At 58.5% G+C, this 18,668-nt stretch overlaps 2 protein-coding genes across 6 annotated transcripts in view; both read right to left on the bottom strand.

Moving 5' to 3' along the window:
* The window catches only part of CD7 (CD7 molecule), a 3,140-nt gene extending 2,617 nt beyond the window's left edge, over positions 1-523 (bottom strand). The window contains exon 1 of the mRNA XM_008693873.2: positions 338-523. Coding sequence (XP_008692095.1) covers positions 338-413 — 76 coding nt within the window. The 5' untranslated portion in view covers positions 414-523. The remainder of the gene's footprint in view (positions 1-337) is intronic.
* A 979-nt stretch (positions 524-1,502) lies between these two features.
* Positions 1,503-17,461, bottom strand: SECTM1 (secreted and transmembrane 1). 5 transcript variants are annotated; one of them, XM_040639937.1, is made up of 8 exons: positions 17,342-17,356; positions 16,093-16,166; positions 7,308-7,459; positions 5,048-5,149; positions 4,405-4,716; positions 3,586-3,642; positions 3,207-3,370; positions 1,503-2,212 (listed from the first exon to the last, which is right to left on the bottom strand). In XM_040639937.1, exons 3-8 carry the CDS (start codon positions 7,390-7,392, stop codon positions 2,069-2,071), a joined length of 864 nt encoding a protein of 287 aa, XP_040495871.1. In that variant the 5' UTR covers positions 7,393-7,459; positions 16,093-16,166; positions 17,342-17,356; the 3' UTR covers positions 1,503-2,068. The 5 variants fall into 5 exon arrangements, with proteins under 5 accessions (XP_040495871.1, XP_040495872.1, XP_008692097.2 ...); XM_040639938.1 differs by lacking the exon at positions 16,093-16,166 and having other exon boundaries at positions 17,342-17,461; XM_008693875.2 differs by lacking the exons at positions 16,093-16,166; positions 17,342-17,356 and adding an exon at positions 14,005-14,108.
* Between the last annotated feature and the right edge of the window lie 1,207 nt (positions 17,462-18,668).

Here is an 18,668-nt window from a genome sequence, read left to right as displayed (position 1 = left end):
CCCCCCCCCCCCCCCGCCCCACTGATATTTCCATCTTATTGCAGAACTTTGCACATGTATCTGTTTTAAAAAGCAAACTAACGGCCAACATTCTCTCATAACCAAGGCAACCTTGCTAATTACGGAAAAGAGAATCCCCAGACATTTAAGTAAAGAAAAAGACCAGAGCCGTGGTGATTCTGCACCCAGACGTCACTCACAGGGGTGCTTTGCGGGGACGTCACGCTCAGCATCCCAGACCACCCCCTTCCCGGGAAGGAACATCCCCAGGTTGGGGCACAGAGCCCACTTTAGGGGAGCACAGTGGGGGATGTGGTGAGGCATGGGGAGGGCTTACCTTGGGTGGCGGGAGCCCTGAGCAGGGTACAGGTGAGTGTGAGGAGCACAGAGAGCAGTGGGAGCTCTGGGGCCATGCTCACTACCACCCTGCCCACCACAGACCCAGAGACAAGGGAAAGGCAGGGCCCTCTCTCACGGCTGGCTGAGACTCTTCCTGTCTGAAGCACTCAACTGCGTGCCATCAGCTTGAGGCACCGCCCCAAACCCCAAGCAATGATGCAAGGGCAGGAGGCAGTGACTGGTGGTCCAGGCACTCCAGGAGGGCTTCCTGGAGGTGGTGCCATGGGTGAGGGGAGGTGCTGAGGGCCAGGCTGGGAGGGGTAGTCTTCACCCTCTCCCACCCCTCCGCGCTGTCCTGAGTGCCCAATGGGTGACCAGTTGTCCTGGTCCCCCACTCCTGCTGTGTCTGCACAGGCCCGAGGTGGGGGGACAGGACCAGGAGAAAGCCAGGGGAGTCCCTGGGTGGGCTGGGTTCAGGATCCAGATGCCCTGGGTCCGCTGGGTCACTTTCTGCTGAACCTGATTTATGCCCAGAAATCTGCTAGCCACCTGTTCTTTTCTACCTGTCATTGTAAAAATAAATTCTGTCCCTCTCTCGCTCTCCCTTTGTCCCTCATCCCCACTCATCAGGATTGAGAAGCAGCAGTATGATTCAATCTGCATATGTCGGAGTCCGTATACGTGCAATATACGCTCATGCGGAGGTAAACTAAAGAAAAGAGAGAGAGAGAGAGAGAGAAGAAACACGTCCTACAATTCAGTGAGCCCGGCGTTGCGGGGGCGGGGTCAGGAAGGAGGGGAGGGCCCTGGAGGCAGGGGGCGGGGCCGCCGAAGGCCGGGGCGGGGCCTGGAGGCAGGGGGGGGGCCGCCGAAGGCCGGGGCGGAGCCTGGAGGGAGGGCGTTGAAACGCCCCGGGATTCAATCTCAGAGAAACCAGTGAAAATACAAGCAACAAGAAGGAATGAAAACAAAGACCCAGACGCAGGACTTCCCTGTAGGTCTAGGCCTCCAGTCTGGGGCTCTCCGCGGTGAGGGAGGACCCCCCCATCAGCATCTCTGGATGCCGTCTGCCTTTTTAGTGCTTTAGGACAGGAAGCAGCTTCTTTCAGTTTTTTATGTTTTTCCCCACTTAAAAAATATGTATTTCTCAGGTTATTCGATGGTTTCTTGGTTGATATATTTTATTCATCGTAGGGATTAGGGTTATGGATTTTCAGAGCACTGAATGTGTACTTTATTCATTCATTTTTTAGGTAGGCTGCATGCCCAGCGTGGAGCCACGTGGGGCTTGAACTCATGACCCAGATCAAGATCTGAGCTGAGCTCAAGAGTCTGGCACTTAACCGACTGAGCCCCCCAGGCATCCCCTGAATGTGTACTTTAGAAAAAAACCTGTGTCCCTCTTAAGAATGCACTCCATGGCGTTACACAGTTGTGATTATGAAGACATCTGACAAAAGGGGTTTGGGATGGGGAAGGGGCGGCAGCTGGGCAGGCGGGGGAAGGGAGCCCTGGGGCTGGGAGGCCGGGGGTGGGGAGGGTTGTGTGGACACCTGACTGCCAGGTGCCACCTGCCTGCCTCCTTACCGCTCCCCCTCGTGGTGGAGGTGGGTCCGGCACTCCACCTCAAGCCTCCATCCCCCACAGCTTCACGCCAGGACTGCTGACAGGAGGGACCGCAAACTTGTTCTTGCTCAGGGCTAAAGATAGGAGTGTGCCCAAGGTCAACTTAAGACCCAAGCTGAGGCATCTCCACGGGTACAGCAGCGTGTCCCTTCTGCACCTGAGGCTGGAAGCCCAGGCCCCCGGCCCTGATGGGGCAGAGAAGGGACAGGTTCTTGGAGGTCAAACGTTTTGGAACTTGAGATTTCTCCTTTAAAAAAAAAGATTATTTATTTATTTGAGAGAGAGAGAGAGCATAAGCCAGGGGGAGAGGCAGAGGGACAAGCAGACTCCCTGCTGAGCGGGGAGCCCAACATGGGGCTCAATCCCAGGACTTTCGAGATCATGACCTGAGCTGAAGGCAGATACTAAACCACTGAGCCACCCAGGCACCCCTGAAATTTTCCTATTTTTGACCACAGAGTCCAGTGAGGGGAGAGGGTGGGGGAGCTGAGACAGCTGCGGAAGGCTGAGGTGGTGAGCAACCAGCCGCTGCCCAGGGTGGGGGGCTGGGGTAGGGGTGGGAGGGAAGTCCCAGGAAAAGCAGCTGCCAGCCTGGGTCCTGCCCTCTCCTTCCGCTCCTCCCCGCTCTTCGTGGAAAGGGAGCTCGCCCCTTGGCTGAAGCGCTGAGCAGGTCCCTGTGCCAGCAGGCAGGGACAGGGGCCTGCTTCTGTCTGCCACCCTGTGTGGTTCATGCGCATCTGTCAACCAGGTGGAGGTGGGACACGCCGGGCTCCACTCCTGGGGGGCGAGGATGGGTGCTGGTGGCCTCAGAATGGGGCAGGGCTCCTGGGGTTGGTTCTGGGTTTCAGGCCCGCTCATCACCCTCCTCCTAGGCCCTCTGTCCTCCAGCTCAGAACCAGCTCTTCTAAGGAGGGAGGGAGGGATGAGAGCCGTGCTGGAATCTGTGTGCGCACTCAGGTCACGTGCGCACACACACACACACACACACACACACACACACACGCAGACACGCCCACCGGGCCACACATCCTAGGTCTCCTGGAAGGAGCAGGAAGTCCAGCCTCTCTGTGCTGCCTCCAGGGTGTCCTGGGACAAATGAGTGCTTTGGGGCTCCCGTGGGCCTGACTGGGAGGGAGGCACCTGCCACAGCCCGGGGGGGTCCTCTGAGGGAGGCGTGTGTGCTCTCTGGGCCCGGGATGACCCCCCCCCCCAGCCCACAGACTAGGTGCAGGGCCTCAGACCTGGGGTTCTGAGCACTTCTGGAGAGAATAGGGCAGGAGAGCTGTGCCTTTGGTGCAGACCGACACGCCGACCACCAGGAAAATGAGGCCGACCGTGACGCCGATGACCGCAAGGACCACCTTGAACTGGTCCGCGGCCTCGGGCGGGCATAGCATCTCTGGGCCTGTGGGAAGCAGGGTGGGGGACACCACTTGTTCACCCATGAGGAGGCACTGCCTGCCTTGAGCGCACCCTTGAGGGAGACATCACGCCCACGCGCAGGGAGCAGGGGGTGGGCTGTGCAGGATGGACAGGGGTGCTGGCACGGAGGAGGAGGACAGCCTGGGGGACCTGAGGGGGCTTCCGGGGGGTACCTGGGTGTAGGGTAAAAACACCTACCGCAGGGATATGTGACGAGCAGACGTCCTCCCTCCTTCAGGTCTTGGGACTCTGCCCCTGATGCAGCCCCCCAGCCCCAGGTATCAGATGAGACCAGGGTACCAGGAGCCCACAAAGGCTCTCTGGGTCCCTTCCCCGGGCCTGGCCAGGCTGGGGGCACCATTCTCAGCCATGCCACAGCTCAGGGTGACCGAGACTGGATTGGAACCGGGTGGGGGGGTGCGGTGCCCTGTGGGTTTGAGCCGTGTCCTGGGGCGGGGGGACAGTGAGCTCTACTCCAAATGGAGGGAAGTGAGGAACTGCTCACGTGAGGGCAGTGGAAAGGGGTCAGCAGGCATGGATTGGTCGGAGGGGATGCCCTGGTCTGGGGGGACCGCTGGGCTCTTCAGGTGGACAGTGTCCAGGGCAAGGCTGGGGGGTGGGGCCAGCTGGAGAAGCCGAGGGGTCATGGGGCCTCCGGGTGAGTGCAGGAAGGCGGGACCTTCGGGGGCAGACCAAGCTCCGTTGGGGCCTCAGGGAACACTGGCATTGCAGGTGGAACCCCGCCCCACAGCTGGTGAGTGGGAGAGAGGTGCACGGGCCTCGCCTCCTCCCTGGACAGGGCAACCCCCCAGACTGGGCCCCCTTGTGGCGCAGGGCCTTGGAGGAGCGGAGGCCTGTCTTGTTTCACTCTGCTTTGCTGGAACCCAGGCCTGCCCTCTCTGGGCCCCAACCCCGGGGCTCTGGGCACTTCTGGGGGGCAGAGAATTGCTCCCCCCGCCCCTCCCACATAGGAAAGCGCCTGGGGTGGGGCGGAGGCATGAAGACGCCGCCCCTCACCTGAAACGTTCAGCGTGGTGACTTCGATATTCCTCTGCAGACCCTGCAGGTACCACTTGTAGCACCCCGCCTGCGTGTGGTTCGCGTCTTCGATCACCAGCTGGGCCATGCCTCCCTGCACCTGGAGCTGCCACCCTTCCCGGCAGAAGCAGCCCGGGGGCCGCACGCTGAAGACGGGCTCGAAGGCCTCCCCGTGGGCACTCCGGTAGATGGCCACGCTGAGCAAGGGGTTGGAGATGTTGCAGGCCATCACGGCGCGCTGCCCTCTGGACACGGACACCACTCCTCTGGTGCAGGTGGGGTTGTCCCATTCTGTGTGCAGGGGACAGGTCACACCCGGGTCATGGCTGGGCCTCAGGACGTTCACTGGCCACCCTCCCGGGGGCCGAGGGAGGGACGGTGACGAGGCGAGACCCCAGGGACACACGGCCCGGCCAGGGCGGTGGAGAAGGCAGTGAGCTGGTCAGACAGATCAGCACGTGCGCCTCAAGGGGGAAAACAACACAGAAATAGAAGCAGGGAGGCTGTGCGTGTGCATGCGTGTGTCCCCACGTGCGGCCGGTATGGCGTCCCGGTGCCTGGGCACATCCCCCAGACGCCCTTCCTTGCAGGTGGATTCTGGGGGGCTGCTCGGCCCACTCACGTGTGTGTTGGGGCGTTGAGGCCAGGCCTGCAGCCGCCTCACCGTCCCCAGGGTCCTGGGCCAGGCGTGCACACTCAGCTCCACAGGGCAGGTCCGCGGCTCCTGCAGGACACCGACCCCGCCAACGTCAGAGGCAACGAGCACGGACCCCCGCCTCCACCTCCCCTGTCGGCTGTGGAACCGGACCCACCATCTTGGGAGGCCGAGTCCTGGAGCAAATTCACCCATCGCCAGCCTCGCTGCACAACCGGGGCGAGCTCTGACTGATGGGGACCTTGGGGCGCCGGCACACGGCAGTGGGTGCCCCAGGCGACATGAGCGAGCCGGCCCCGATGTCCTCCTGTCCTGCTGCAGCAGTTTCCACCGCGGACTGGACACAGCTGGACAGACGCCAGACAGCGACACGAGCTCTGGGCACACCGTGTGCTGGCTGAGCCCACATTTCACCAAGTCGACACAGCATGGCAGATGCCACGTGTGGCCATGTGCCAGGGGCCTTGGGTGCCCACGAGAGAGAGGGTGTGAGGTGGAAGTTCTGCAAGGCAGGCACAGGCCTGAGCAAACCCGGAGTGTTCGGGGACAGGGGGCCCCTCCCAGGCCGCAGTCACAAGTCTGTACCAGGGCGGCTCAGCCAGTGGGCAGCAGAGTGGAGAGAGACCGCTCGGTTCAGGGAGGCCGTGGGCGCCAGCAGGAAACTGTTCTGGAAGGGGGCTACCGCGGGGCCGGTCAGGGCTCCGTGGATGTAAGACCTCCACATGCGAGTCTGCGGCAGGAACCTGCCCCGAATCTCCCCACTGTCCCCCCGGCCACTGTGTTTGTTCTGAGGAAGGGTTTTAGAATGCATTCTCTGCAGACGTGGTCTATACGCGATGGACTAGTACTCAGCCGTCAAAACACATGAAAGCTCGGACGTGGATGGAACTAGAGGGGATTGTGCTCAGTGAAATAAGTCAGAAAGACAATTATCATATGATCTCACTCATGTGCGGATTTAAGAAACAAGACAGAGGATCATAGGGGAAGAGAGAGAAAAATAAGACAAAATCAGAGAGGGAGACAAACCATAAGAGACTCTTCATCATAGGAAACAAACTGAGGGTTGCTGGAGGGGGTGGGAGATGGGGCAACTGAGTGATGGGCATTAAGGAGGGCGTGTGATGTAATGAGCACTGGGTGTTGTATATGACTGATGACCTCTACCTCTGAAACCAATAATACACTATATGTTAACTAATTGAATTTAAATTAAAAAAACAAAACAAAATGCATTCTCTGCATCTTTACAACATTGTCGAAGTGCTGTATGAACACACACCTGTCATAAAAATTCAAACGACCCTAAAGCACCCCGTGCCCCACCTACAGAGGGGCTGTGGGTGGCGGGCCCCCAGGCTGGGACGGAGCTCCCCATCCTGGTGGCAGGAGGCTGCCCCCACGCCCACGCAGGGGGGCTGACTCGGGGCTGTCCGAGTCTGGCAGAGAGCGGGAACACGGGAGGGCCGGCCAGGGCTGCCGTCATCTGTCCAGTGCCCTGGGAGGGGGCCGCGGGCTCCCAGGAGGAGGGGCCTCTGTGGCTCAAGGGTTTCCTGCCAATCCCAGATGTGCTAATGATCCAGCCTGGGGGTGCCCCACCCTGACCGCGCCCAGGAACTGCTGGAGTAGTTTCGAAGCTCCCTCTGCCTGTGATTGCATTCCACCGGTGTGGGGTGTGCCTGGGGACCGGCATCTTTGAGGAGCCCCTCGGATGGTTCCACGGCACGGCCCCGACCTAGAGCCGTGTGCCCGGGACTGATCCTGATTCTGCAGGGCCCAGCAAGTCCCGAGAGTCCGCATGTCTGACAAGTGCCCCAGTGATGCTGGAGCTGCTGGCCCAACGATGGAGTGGGGACCAGAGCGGGGACCGAGAATCCTCAGATTTGTCCTGCTGCCCCTCCTCTGGCCGCAGCACTTGTCACTAACTGGCCAGGACCCTCTCTCCCTTGGAACCTGGCCATGCTCTTAGCCATCCCCATACATGTTCTGACCGTCACCACTGGGCGCTGGAGTGGGCACCCCCTGTCTGCCATCTACGGGGGGACTTGGCTCATCCCATCGTGGCCCAGGGATGCTGGACCACCCTCTCACCTCAGGGTCATGATCACTACCTGGGGCCTGGGTCCCACCTGGGCCTGACGTGGATCTGCTCTTCCCACCCCTGCCTCGCCCTTCCCCACCCCCTCGCTGGGCCCTCCAGCAGACAGGGTGGGATCCTGGGACTTACCTCCATTCTGAGCACTCAGGGAGGTGGCCAGGAGGACGGCCCAGAGCATCTGGGGAAGCAGGAGGGGGAACGTCAAGATCAGCATGGCCAGCAGGACAGGGAGGCGGGCCTCAGGGGTCCTGTGTCCTCCTCATTGGTTCTTGGGACAGTCCCTGGAGAAAGGAAACCCACAGGGTCAGAGGTCTCCCGGGCTGCAGGCTGGCCAGGGGCGGGCAGGGGTCCTGAGCTCCTCCCTGACCACTGCGCCTGGATGCCAGAGCTCCCGCCCTGCCTCTCCCGCACCTTCTCTGTACCTGGTGTCAAGAGCTTAGGTCACATCAGAGGAAATCGAGAAAACGGTTTGGGAAAATACTTCAGACATTATATTGGTCGGTCTCCGGGGTGACCAAGACAATAAAGCCGATGTAACTTCAAACTACAATGCAGACGGAGCTGGAAGTCGAGGGCATACGGCGAGCTTCCAGAGCGCTCTAGAACCACGGAAACCGATCCATTCGGCCTTGGAGATGAATGTCGATTCAGTTTGATGCCGTCGGTTGGGGATGGTGATGAAGACATCAGTGACACCGAAATTGAATTCAACACTTTATGTTCCAGTTTGTCTGAGGACTGTTCCCAACAGTTTGGATTTGGGCCGTGACCCATTAAAGAAGATTACAATGTCACTAGCACGAGTGCAACTTGTTGAAGCGGACAGATTTGTTTCTAAGGTGTTTCTTTAAAAACTGGTAATGCTGAATTCTCTTGAGAAGTTACGCCCCTTTGTTCTTTTGATGTATTGGAGCTAGTGGGTGAAACACGTACTGTTTTTAAAAGAGGGGACAGCGCATGACCGCCTTTCCGACCGCTCCCGTGAGTGAACCAACGCTCCGAACGCACCAGTGGCTCTACGCTCGTTAAGGATTCGGATCAAGCCCGACTTTGACTAGCCCGTCAACCGTATGGCGACTTTCTGTATCTTCCAGTTACCTCCGTGTTCCCTTGAGATTTCCATACAAGTTAAGGGAGGCGGAACCCTGCATTTGAGGTAAAAAACGGTGAGGTCTGGTTTTCATATCCAGGTAGCATGTGGCTATTTTGTACCACTTTTGATATCATGTACGTTCTTCGCATGACCTGAATTGGCCACTTACAGGTAGCAGCACGGAAGCGTTTCCAAAAGGCAGGTTTTAGAACGTGGGTTTCAAAAGTGATTTTTGATCTGTAAGGTTAGTAGTTACAGGAATGGAACAGTAGGCGGCACCCAGTCCTCTGGACGCGGAAACCTTGCTATGGTTGCTTTTTTCTTACCGCGTACAGGAAATTTCCCAAAAAAGAAAGGATTGTTTTGATCTTATGCATGTATGTAGAATATTTTTAAAGAACAAAAATATTGTTAAAAGTGTCATTGTATTTCAGAAGTCGCATACATATAAGCTACAGTTTCGAGTGCTTTATAAACACTTGAATTATGTATCAATGTAAGTTTAATTTCCTAACAACTGTACAAATTACGCCTTTTTCAAACTATCCCTAAGCTGGGAAAAGAGGAGGGAGTAACAATTTACTGAAAAGATGGTTTCTCGTTTCTAAGTGGAAGAGCTACAGCTGAGAATTATAATAAAGACAATGTCGCCCTGCAAGAGTATATTATACCCTTAAAAAATAAAAATAAAAAAGTAAAAGTTTTAAAAAATGGCTTGCCAGACCATTTGTTGACCTTCTGATTAAGAAATAATAACAATAGGGGCGACTGGGTGGCACAGCGGTTAAGCGTCTGCCTTCGGCTCAGGGCGTGATCCCGGCGTTGTGGGATGGAGCCCCACATCAGGCTCCTCTGCTATGAGCCTGCTTCTTCCTCTCCCACTCCCCCTGCTTGTGTTCCCTCTCTCGCTGGCTGTCTCTATCTCTGTCGAATAAATAAATAAAATCTTTAAAAAAAAAAAGAAATAATAATAATAGACTTCTGGTTTGTCTTTGAGCATTTTAGATTTACAGAAAAATCGGGCAGAAAGTGCAGAGTCGACCCGTGTTAGCGTGGTCATGGCGCACTCGTCACGATCCGTGAGCCGGTACGGACACGCGGTTCTTGCCTGAAGTCCGTACTTCGCATGCTTCAGGGCTCGCTCGTGTGTTGAACGCAAGGCCGGTTGGGACAAATGCATAACGACTTGCATCCATCATTATGCCCCCAACAGAGCTGTCCTAAAACCCTGGGCTCCACCTGTTCATCCCCTTCCCCCGGCCCCCGGCAACCTCTGGTCTTCCTCGTGTCTCCATAGTTTTCTCTTTTCCAGAATGTTCTATGGTTGCGACTCTGGTTTTGAATTCAGCTGTTTGGGGACAATGGGGCACAGGGGCCAGGAGCAGAGGGAACTTTGAACTTAATGGCGTCTAGGCACTCGGGGCCACTGGTGACCAGGCCCAGCCCTGACCCCAGGAAGGGGAATCGCGCCGGGAGGACTGATCCCAGCCCCACCAGGGCCACAGAGCACCCCCATTCTGTGCTGCTGCATGGAGCTCCCCAGACCCCCGGGGGCCTGAGCAGGCGGGCCTGTCTTCCCCGGGGTTCCTTGGCGGGTTTCCTGGCAGGGTCTTACGTAAAAACCCACTGATCTGGGGGCCTTGGAGCCGTGAGAGAGGAGGGCCCACCCGGCCTTGCACAACCTCAGGACAAAAGAAAAATGGCTAGATAACAGCTTTTGAAAGAAATACCTGATTTGAGATAGGAAGAGAGTTTCAAGAATGTTAAACGCAAACCATGTCCTGCGCTCCGGGCCTCCTGATGGCATAGCCCGTGGGGCTCCGGGCGGGCGGGGAGAGGACCCTGGCACAGGCTGTGCCCACGGGCCCAGGGCTGGCCCGAGCTGGCTTGTCCTCCACAGAGACAGATAAGGACTAACAGACAGACAGACGGCCAGGCTGGTGGATGGAGGCTTTCCTTCTCACTCAATCCACAAGGGGTTCTAGGGTCCTGGGGTGGGTTGCATACAGGGTGTGGTGTGCCCGAGACAACAAAGCCCCCTGCCCGCAGGTCCTGGTGCTCTGGGCTCCTGGGGGCGAGAATCTGTGCTGAGCTGAGTGGCCCCTGTGTGGGTATGTGCCCTTCTCCCGGGACACAGACCCTGAGTCCCCGTGACCGAGGGTTTTGGCCAATGTGCTAAATGTGCCTGATATCTTAGGAATGTTCTAGCAGCTGTATCCCTAAGTTTCGTAAGTTAGAGGCAGCTGCTGTCCACCCACCGGGCCATTGTCCATCCGTGGATGGATATCTGCTGAATGTAACAGCGCCCGGTGCCCAGAGCAGCTCGCTGTGGTCCTCGGGTGGCGTCCCCAGGCCTGGAGCAGGCCAGGCCAGCACTCGGCGCCCGGGAGGCTCATGCCAGCTCTGCCTGGACTCTGACGTGCACCCAGCACACTCCCCTTCCCGAGCCCCTGGGAATCACTCCCTGGCTTTCCACTGCTTTTGCCCCTCTGTTCATTCCTAAAACACAGAGAAGCTTAATTCAGTAGTTTCGTTTCTTTTCTTTTTCTTTCTTTCTTTCTTTCTTTCTTTCTTTCTTTCTTTCTTTCTTTTTCAAGATTTTATTTGAGAGAGAGAGAGAGTGAGTGTGCGCACATGGGCAGGGGAAGGGGCAGAGGGAGAGAGCGAGAGAGAGAAGCAGACTTCATGCTGAGCGTGGAGCCACAGTTGGGGCTCGGTCCCACGACCCTGAGGTCATGACCTGAGCCAAAATCAAGAGTCTGTCACTAAACCGACTGAGCCCCCCAGGCGCCCCTGTTTCAGTGGTTTCTGGTGGTTAAACAGGGTACAGGGGCTGTTTCTGGTGGGCGGACCTCTCTTTGCAATCCTGCCAGGCCCAGCCCTGGAAGATGTGCGAGCTGAGTCACGCAGGCCTCACCAGGCGTGGTCACGTTCCAGGAGGGCCTGGGGTGGGGGTTGGGGCTGCTGTCCCGCCTCCTCCCTTTGCTTGATTTTCTTCCCTTTTTTTTAAAGTAGGCTGCATGCCCCACATGGAGCCCAACTCGGGGCTTGAACTCACAACCCTGAGATCAAGATCTGAGCTGAGATATGGGTCGGTCGCTCAACTGACTGAGCCCCCAGGCACCCCTTTGCTTGATTTTTCTAAACTTGTTTGTAGTTCTAACGTAAGGCAAGGACAGTTTCTCATCTTCTCATTACATGTGCACCCATTTGTAAGAGCAACAGAGAGAAGTTGAGGTAGAAAGAGCCTCGGGAAGGATGCCCTCCCCCGCAGAAGCTGTGGCTGCTCCGTGCCTGCCTTTCACGGGTCTCCCTGCGCACAGCCATGAAGCCTATTAGATGAGATCGTTAATCACAGAACCAGAATTTGCTGATGAGGAAGAGGGACAGCTGCCCAGATCCTGCTGCAGTGAGTCTGCTCTGAATAATGAAAGACATGGAGACTTCACAGCTGGATGCGATCCAGTGGCAGCCTTGCTGGTTTCAGTGCCTGTCAGCAATCACCAAGATCAGGCACGAGCAGCTCATTACCACTGAATGTTGCTTACATGGATGGAAGGTTCTAGAAAAAGGAGTCGAAACTTCCTGTGCTGGGATTTTCCTGGCACCTCAGACAAGATCTGCTCAGTTTTTCCCAAACATTATTACAAAATAACTTCTTGAATTGGAAGACACACCTTTTTTTCTTTCTTTCACTCCCTGACACAAATCTTCTTCAATGGGAAGACACAAAATGGCGCCCAGTGGCCCACAGGCATCTTGCTGATCCCGGTGGCCCCTCCCAGTCCCGTGGCCAGAGCGCTTCGTGTCAGCCTGAGGGAGAGCTCTGCGTGGACGCTGCCCTACCGCCGAGCTGGGGTCGTGCGCGAGCTACCACAGAGCCGTGGGTCATGGTGCGAGCTGAGTACCAGCCCTGTCTGTGGCGTCTCGCCTCTGGCCCGGCCGTGGAGGAGGCCCTAGGCAGGCCCCGCAGTGTTTCTGTTCTCCTGCCTCGAGAACAGTCCGCAGGGGCCTTTGCAGTTCCGTCAAGTCTTCCCTGAGCTTCCCAGGGTCGCCCTCCTGCGACGGGGGCCAGGGCTTCCCACCCAGTGGTCTCCAGAGGAGACACCAGCTTTGCCTCTTGGCCATTGGAGCGCCTGTCTCTTCTCTGCTGCCACTGGCCAACCTCAGCACAGCCTTTGGTGCCCACGCTGCCCTGGCGCTCCGATGTGGGTCAGGGTGCCCCGGTCTTGGGGTGGGAGGAGGCAGGCCAAGCTTTCCTCCGGCCAGAGGTGAGAGAACACACACAGCCCGCTGACCCAGGCTCCAGCCCTGCATGGATCGGTGAAGGCATACCCGAGCCAGCGGGCTGGTGTCCCCAGCGTGGTGTGCAGGATTCACGCGGGAACAGAACGCCACTGGGGCGGCCAGCCCCACGTCCTGGGCCCTGAAGAAGCAGCAGGGCCTCCCGTCGGTGCCCTGGTGTGCACGGAATGCCCAGTGGATGTGGGCTGTGCCCTCTGTCCAGACGTGCACGTATTTCCCCCACTCGTCCGGTGCGACCTCAGGTACCCCGGGTCTGCAGGATTCGGAAGCAGGCCCTTCCCTTGAAACCTCCCCCTTCACACATTGTCCTGACTGCTGCTGGGTATTTACCCTTCTCAGTAAACTTGGAGTCATGTTTCAAGTTCCAAGGAAACTTTCTGGGATGTTGACGGAGAATAAATACATGAACGGGCTATTTGACAACCCGCACCAGGGCCTCACTCCACGCAGAGCCAGGGTCTTCTGTGATCTCACGCCGGCTCCCTGAGCCCCTGCCCCACCGCTGCACCCCTGCACACACAGGTGCGCACGGGCACGCACACCCTCTCTGTGGTTCCCTCAGGGGCTCAGTCCCTGTGGACCCGAGCGGCCTCCCTATCAGGGCCTCCCCTCTGGTCCTCCCTTGGACCAGGCGACATGGTCACCTCCGTGAAGGTGTGTTTCCATCGCACGCGCTGACCTCTCCCACTGGCCTTTGAGAGGGCGTGGGTGTGTTGACGAGCAAAAGGAAAGCGAGAGGCAGGCCGCCTTGCCTCGTCACATGAGGCTGCGGGGCGTGGGAGATGGTGACCTCCCGCAACCAGGCCCCGCCAGCCTCCCAGGCCTCGCCAGCCTCACCGGCTCCCAGCCTCTGCAGTTTCTAACACACCATGTGTCCCCCAATCCTAACAATTATTTTACACTGACTAATTTTTAAAATCTTAGTATCTACTCTAGCCCCACCTTAAGAAAATACATCTGTAGGGATTGTTAGGTGTGCCATTTACATGCATGCTTCTCTAACATACATATATTTATACATATTTATATGTACGTTTTCTCGGCTACAAGACAAGCCAGGAAGTGTCACGGGCTCCCTACCGCCCCCGGCACCCTCCTGTGGGGGTGCAATGTCTGTAAAGTTGGCCCCCGGCCATCTTCTGCTGTGTCGTCCAGGCGAGGCTGGAGTTGGTGCCCACTGAGGGCGTGCGCTCGGGATGGGCACTGGCTGGGGCTCCAGGCTTCTCTTCCCGCTGCTCAAAGCCCCCTCCTCCTTTAAACCTTCCCCCAGGCTCTGGATGGCCCTCCCCTCACCCACAGGCATCTATCAGTCGCTCTTCACACTCCTTATGTGGGAGAGGTCCTGCCTCTTTGTGAAATCCTTGGTTCCAGACTTAGGCTAAGGGGACACCTGGGTTGCACCCCTTTTCACCTCCAAACTGTGCCCACCTTGGGCTGGGGCCACGTCCTCCATCACAGCCCCTGTGGCGCTAGGTGGCAGTCAGTAGAGCATGCAATCTCAGGGCCATGAGTTCAAGCCCCACATTGGGTGTGGAGCCTATTTAAAAAAAAAAAAAAGTTAAAAAGAAAAGGAACTGGACTAGAGAGGGAGATCCAGCCTAAAGATGGGGGATCTGGACTAGAGAAGGGGATCTGGACTAGAGATGGGGGATCTGAACTAGAGAGGGGGATCCAGACTAGAGATGGGGGATCCGGACTAGAGAGGGGGATCCGGACTAGAGATGGAGGATGTGGACTAGAGATGGAGGATGTGGACTAGAGAGGGTGGTCCGGACTAGAGATGGGGGATCCGGACTAGAGAGGGGGATGTGGACTAGAGATGGGGGATCCGGACTAGAGAGGGGGATCCGGACTAGAGATGGGGGATCCGGACTAGAGAGGGGGATCCGGACTAGAGAGGGGGATCCGGACTAGAGAGGGGGATCCGGACTAGAGAGGGGGATGTGGACTAGAGAGGGGGATCCAGCCTAAAGATGGGGGATCTGGACTAGAGAAGGGGATCTGGACTAGAGATGGGGGATCGGGACTAGAGAGGGGGATCCGGACTAGAGATGGGGGATCCGGACTAGAGATGGGGGATCCGGACTAGAGAGGGGGATCCGGACTAGAGAGGGGGATCCGGACTAGAGATGGGGGATCCGGACTAGAGAGGGGGATCCGGACTAGAGAGGGGGTCCGGACTAGAGAGGGGGATCCGGACTAGAGAGGGGGTCCGGACTAGAGAGGGGGATCCGGACTAGAGATGGGGGATGTGGACTGGAGATTAGGAAACTTCCAATGTCCTCTTGTACATCCTGTCACCCTGAGCCCTTCTGGGCTCCCTCAGCTGTCTTGGGCTCCACCTGGCTTTTACCATGGACTAGTGGTCCTCCCTTTGGACCTGGGCATAGATCTCAGCTGGCCAGAGGCATGGATGCAATGTTGAATGCCAGGCTTATCTGTGAGGACAGTCCCCGGCTTAGCTGGTGCCCTTGGAACAGTCCAGAGATCAGAGGGCAGGGCAGGGAGCCAGGTGGGGTTCGCCCTCGCTGTTCATGGCACTGTCCTACCTCTCCTGGATTCCTGCGCCCAGCTCTGGGAATCCCATCTTTACTGGGAGGTCGGGAGGCCGTCTGAGTCCAGTCTGGATGTGCTTCCAGGGACTCCACGCTTCCGGCCACGAGTCACAGGCGGCCACTCTCTGGGCACGGAGCCCAAGGCAGCAGACGTCCCAGGAATGCTATCTCTAACTCCTGCCCCTGGCGTGCCGGCTCTGTCCGTTCATTTGTGTGTGAGAAGCAGAGCCCGGTCCTGGCCATCTCTGGATATCAGCCCTTACCCAGCACGAGAGCCGGACCCCTGGCCAGCAACACTCACTGCTGGGGAGGCCAGCTGGGCCTCCAGACCTCAGTGACTGGGTCCTGGAGGCCCCTGAGGGCAGCTGCAGGTACTGAGCCAAGCTCCTCCTGCCCAGTGGTGGCCGTGTCCACCTGCTGCCAGCCCCTGGCCTACCCAACCCTCTGTGGTCGTCCAGCGTCAGATTCAAGAGCAGCCAAGCCCAGGTGTTCGGTTGTTCCGGGGGAATTTATCAGGAGAAAATTCACTCCGGTGAACCAGCCTCTCTGGGCTTCGCAGGCACAATACAGACGCCCAGTCACACTTGAGTGTCAGACTTGTCGTACGTGTTCTGAGCAATACTGGGGACATACATGTGAAGAATGATTCATTTTTCAAAATCAAATGTTTTTAACTGTGGCGGCTCCACTCCCCATGCCTGAACCCTCTCACTTGCCCGCAACACAGCAACGGAGAGAAAAACCAGAGGGAGGGAGACCGTGACATGACGGGGAAAGGGACAGGCAAGAAGACAGAAGCGTGATGCGGAGCGGGAGGGCCGAGTGCGGGCCGCAAGCTGGAGGGCGAAACGAAACGCCAGTGCAGTTTTCTCTCCAATTATCACCCCAGGACCAGCGTCTGGCTACCGGGATGGGAGCGATACAGCTGGCGTTTGTGGGTCCCTGACCAAGGATAACTCACGGGTTCTGGGGCGAGTCACACTTGGGAGTCAGTGACATGATCTGGAAAGTGCAGGCTGCTGCCAGCAGCTTGTCCTGGTTTGGGAAAAGGGAAAACTGAGAGAGCCAGTCTTGCGGAAGCCTGGCTCAGGCCAGCCGGGTGCGTGGCGGTCCTCCACTCCCACAGCGCCGTGGAGTGGCTGGTGCCACTTTCTCCGCTGCGGCAGGGGCTTCAGGCTTTACACCAAAAGCCTGTGCACGAGGCTGAGCTGGCCAGCCTCTCACCAGCACGGTAAGGGAGGTGACCACCTCCCAGAGACAGCTGCACCCTGCAAAGCTGTGGCCCCCCACCTGAGCTGCAGTGGAGGGAACGCCCCAGCCCGGTGGCGTCATGGTCCCTGCTGCTGGGACTGGGAGGGGTCCCCAGCTGGGCAGTAAAGTCCTCCAGGCCTGGGTGCTGGGTGGGCAAGTACTTCCCGTCTCCCCTCTGCCTGGCAGTCACCCCCTGGGCTCACCAGCCGCCTGCTCCAAGAACTCTCTTCCCCACTGCCAGCCCTGTGAGCCCCCACCCCTGGCCCCTGGGGCCAAAAGCACATCCGCCCCCACCCCCACTGTCACAATCCTGGGGGACGGGAGGGCTTCCCAGGAGCTCTGGCTTCTCTACCCACAGGCCCGGAGAGCGGTTTTCCTGCGGCAGATCATTAACCAGCAGTGGGGATGTTATTACACTCCGAGACGACGGCTGCCAAACCGAACGGCGACAGGAGCGTGAAAAGGGCAGCTAAGAACTTCTCTCGGGGAAGCAGGCTCCTCTCCCTGCTCCCCAGGCACAGTATCCCTTCCCGGGTCGGAAGTCGCAGGCCGCTCGGTTCTGTTGTACCGGTGTGTATGAGTGAGTGTATCACGGGTGTGTGAGCCCACGAATGGGAGCGCACACACGTAAGTGTGAGTCTGCGGGAGCCCGAGATGCCACCTCCCTGCCCTCTCAAGAGCCCAGCCTGTGTGTGCCCGGCGGAGAGGCAGGTCCCCATTGAGACCTGCGGCCCCTGTCCCCCCTCCTCTCCCCGCGGCGCGCACCGTTCGCCCCCCACTCCCTGGCCCACCGACTCCGGCGGGGCACTCGGGGCCGCACGTCTGCGGGGGAGGGTCAGCCCAGCGCTCCGGGGTCTCCATCCCCAGTGCACGGAGCCCTTCGACCGTGGAACCCCCGCCACGTCCCCGGCTCGTGCGCCCCTTTCCCGCGTCCCCGCTCTCCGAGAGCGCGCCCTCACCTGCGCCCCGGCTCCCTGCGCGCCGCTGCTCCAGGCCACTGGCTGCTGCCGCTCGTCTTTGCGCGGCGCGCGGAGAGGAAAGTCTGGCGCTGCGGGGGCGGAGCCAGGGGAGGAGGCTGCGGGAACGAGGGTGCAGAATCCGCACCCAGGTCCTGGATACAGGAAGGAAACCCCGAGTTCGGGGAAGTCACTCGAGTCTTAGGAACTGCCCTGAATTCACAGAAATGGTTGACTTTCTTGGTAGTTGTTATATCTTTATTTAAAAACACTTCCCTACATGTTCCTTCTAAAGAAAACAGGAAAACAGCAGCGGGCGTCTTTCCAAGAAAGCTGACCAGATGCTCCTTCGGAGCGGGTGGGCTCGCTTCCCCGCACGGACCAGGGGACCCCGCCAGTCCTCGCCCGTGTGCCCCGCCCCTCTGCGCATGGGCGCACCCGCGGGGCGGGGCCAGCTGTGCCCGCGGAGAACCCCCAGGAGCCTGTGAGGGCTGAGTTGTCTCAAATGCAAATGGGGTCCAGACTACAGCTGGAGATAGTCCTGGCGCTGCAGGCAGGAATGAGCAGGAGCGGGGCTCACCGTTAGAAGGTCAAACTGCTCTTTATTAGCCCTCGGCCAGAAGGAGGCCCTCCTCCAGCTTCTCCCCACTGAGGGTCCTGCTGCGGGTGGGGAGACTCAACCTGGGCAAGCTCAGGTGTCCCGGAGGTGCACCTGTGTGAGGTCAGTCCCAAAGAGAACCTTTGGAAGTGGGGATTTGTTCATTTCTCCCCTACACATGGTTTTGGTGGTTATTCCAAGAATCACTAAGATAAAGTTTCTCCGTAAGTCTTGGAAGTGGGAACAGAGGTGCATGCGGAAGTTTTGCTGGTGTCCAGGTGTTTGTTCTTTGTGCTGTCCTGGACCCTGGCCCAGCTTTCTGAGGCCGGCCAGCCTGGGGCCAGCTTCAGCGAATACAGACCCAGAGGTGGTCGCTGGCCCTTCGTCCACTCATTGCCACTGACCAATGCGCTCAAACTCCGCAAGCGACAGCTTCCTCCTCACAGAGGGGCTGGTGTGTGCATCTGGCCTGCAGACAGTCCCTGTTCTGGGAGCTTACACCTGGGCCAGGGATATGTTCCGAAGGAGTAACCTTTGCCTGGTGGGCAGAGAAAGCTCAGGGCTGGTCATCCTCACAGGCAGATGGCACCTCCATGGAGGGGTACAGAGGCCAGAAGCCCCTGCCCCGACCTGGAGGCCAACGAAGCTCTTGAGGGAGGCCCCACAAATGACCCCCCAGCCTGGGACCTAAATGCCCCTGCCCAGTCTTCTGCGCCTGCTCCCGCAAACCCC

Source organism: Ursus maritimus, unplaced genomic scaffold (assembly GCF_017311325.1).
Source record: "Ursus maritimus isolate PB19 unplaced genomic scaffold, ASM1731132v1 scaffold_24, whole genome shotgun sequence".
Taxonomy (NCBI): Eukaryota; Metazoa; Chordata; class Mammalia; order Carnivora; family Ursidae; genus Ursus; species Ursus maritimus.
Note: the sequence above shows the minus strand (reverse complement) of the source record. Positions and strands in the feature narration are given on the sequence as shown.